The 2,119-nt window shown below is 55.0% G+C and overlaps 1 protein-coding gene across 1 annotated transcript in view; it reads left to right on the forward strand.

Annotated features, from left to right (window-relative positions):
• FAM135B (family with sequence similarity 135 member B) overlaps window positions 1-2,119 on the forward strand; it is a 119,279-nt gene that overhangs the window by 23,204 nt on the left and 93,956 nt on the right. Inside the window, 1 exon segment of the mRNA XM_011373399.1 lies at window positions 1,223-1,302. Coding sequence (XP_011371701.1) covers window positions 1,223-1,302 — 80 coding nt within the window.

Here is a 2,119-nt window from a genome sequence, read left to right on the forward strand (position 1 = left end):
CCAGAGAAAGTTACCACCTTAAGTCATCCTGCAAGAGACTCTTTTTACAGTGCGAGGGCAGAAGAGAGAAGGTAGAGCATTGTCTTTCTTGTCCGGCCTCCGAATTCCAGCTTTTGTCACCGTGAGCGTGTCCGTGAGTGACCGACCGCAGAGGCCCCACGGGGAGGAGAATTCACAAATGCAGAATTCGTAGATCCCGAGGATCGACTGCCAGTGATTTGCAAATATTTTCTCTCACCCCGTGGTTTGTCTTCTCATCCTCTTCGTGGAGCCTTTTTCAGAAAAAAAGTTTTTAATTTTGACGAAGTTGAATTTTTCAGTTTTTTAATTTATGGATCACGCTTTTCGGGTCAAGTTTAAGAACTCGTTGCTCAGCTTTAGAGTCCAAAGCCGCCTTCTGTTTTTCGTTTTCGCTCGCTTCTCCGCCTTTCAGAGACTTCATTCGTTTGTTTCACGTACGCCGCCCAGAGTTTACAGTTGGGCCGAGTGGGACGAATGGGGGAAACTGGCCACTGCATCCGCCCTGGACGCAGGAGTTACGACGGTCACCTTCTCGAAAGGATTCTCATGCGACAGGGAGAAAGGAGCGAGCTCAGAGAAGCGGCGTGACGTGCGCGCGGTCAGGCAGCTCTCCGATGACGTCGCCGGCCTCCACGAGCCCCATGGCGGTGCTCCGTGCCACCCAGGCCACCCTCACGCAGACACAGGGCGTCGGCGGGAGCGGAGATGGGACCGATGCGTTGGCGGTGAGGACACGGAAGTACGCCGTGACGGCGTGTGGCAGTCACCCCCAGGGCTAGCAGCTCAGCCGCTGGGCTTCTAAAGGAAGTGTTTGTCGCTGTTGCAATGTAATGACAACTAATTTATGTGTGGATTCCCCACGATGCATTAAAGCTTCATGCAAAAAAATCGACGTTTCTGACTGGAGAAGAACCGCAGCCCTTAAAGTACCTTTTCCCCGTTCCCATCTCCACCAGCCTCGTGTGTGTCTCATGTGATCTGAAGCGAACTCAGCTTCCTGTCCCCGGTTTGGCCCCAACCCTTCCTGCCCCCGCTGTGCTGATGGCACAGACCTCTCTTTGATGCCAGGCGATGGCCCGGGCTGCCTAGAGGCTCCCGTGGTGCCCTGTGACCTTTAGGGTTGAGTCAGGTGTCTCTAGAAGACACCGGCAGTCAGGAGCGTGGTCTTCAGCAGCCTGTCCTCTCTCTGCTCTTTCCGTAGGTATTACCAGATCCGAATGACCTTGAAGGCGTCCTCGAGGGTCCCCCACAGACTGAGCGCCTCCGTCGCCGGGCAGACAGGTGAGCAGGAGGATGGCAGTGGTGAACCTTCGTCATCCCTGCACGCCAGGGCGTAGCAGACCGCACGCTACACGGAGACCCTCGGCGAATCAGCGTTGAATGCTGGACGAGCGAACTTGGAAGCGGGGACCCCCCCGCGGGGGTGGCCATGTGCGCGCATTGTTACAAGGGAAGCCTGGCCGAGGGCGACCCTCTCCCAGGAGCCACTGGCATTTGGGGATGTGCCTGGCTGTGGGGAGGGGGGTAAAGTCAAGTCGGGGGGAAGAGGGCGGGAAACGGCGTCCGGCAGGTAGGTTGAAGGGAAGCCTGTCGTCAAAGAGAATTCGGTAATCACTGGGTGTGTAGACGGAAGAAGCAGCCGTGACAACACTGTCCGTGCACAGCGAGGAATCAGAAGCCGCTCTCAGCTTGGGGAGAAGGATGGCCAAGGACGATCCGGGTTCGAATTTTGGGGAGGCTGGAATCTTGGTGGGTGTCCAGAGCTGCGAGCAGGTCCTCAGTGTAATGGAGTTTTTGGGTCAGAAGTGTAGAGCTTATGCCACGAGAAATAAGGATCAGGCATCAAGATTGCATTCTAGTAGAAATACTCACGTTAGTAAATTTAGGAGAATGTGTATGTAGATCACCCCGACCTTGAGGGGAAGGAGACCGATTTAGGGTTGGAGGAGGGCTGAGGTAAGAGGGTAAAGGATGGGACCATGGAATGGCTGCCTAACTTTAACTGTGCGAGTGAAGGTGGCCAAGAATATTACAGAAATTAAGTCTAGTCGAGACGAGAGTCCTTAGCTGCCCTGAGAGAACTTCATTCGGAATCGGC

This window comes from Pteropus vampyrus, unplaced genomic scaffold (assembly GCF_000151845.1).
Source record: "Pteropus vampyrus isolate Shadow unplaced genomic scaffold, Pvam_2.0 Scaffold224, whole genome shotgun sequence".
NCBI classification, from domain to species: Eukaryota; Metazoa; Chordata; class Mammalia; order Chiroptera; family Pteropodidae; genus Pteropus; species Pteropus vampyrus.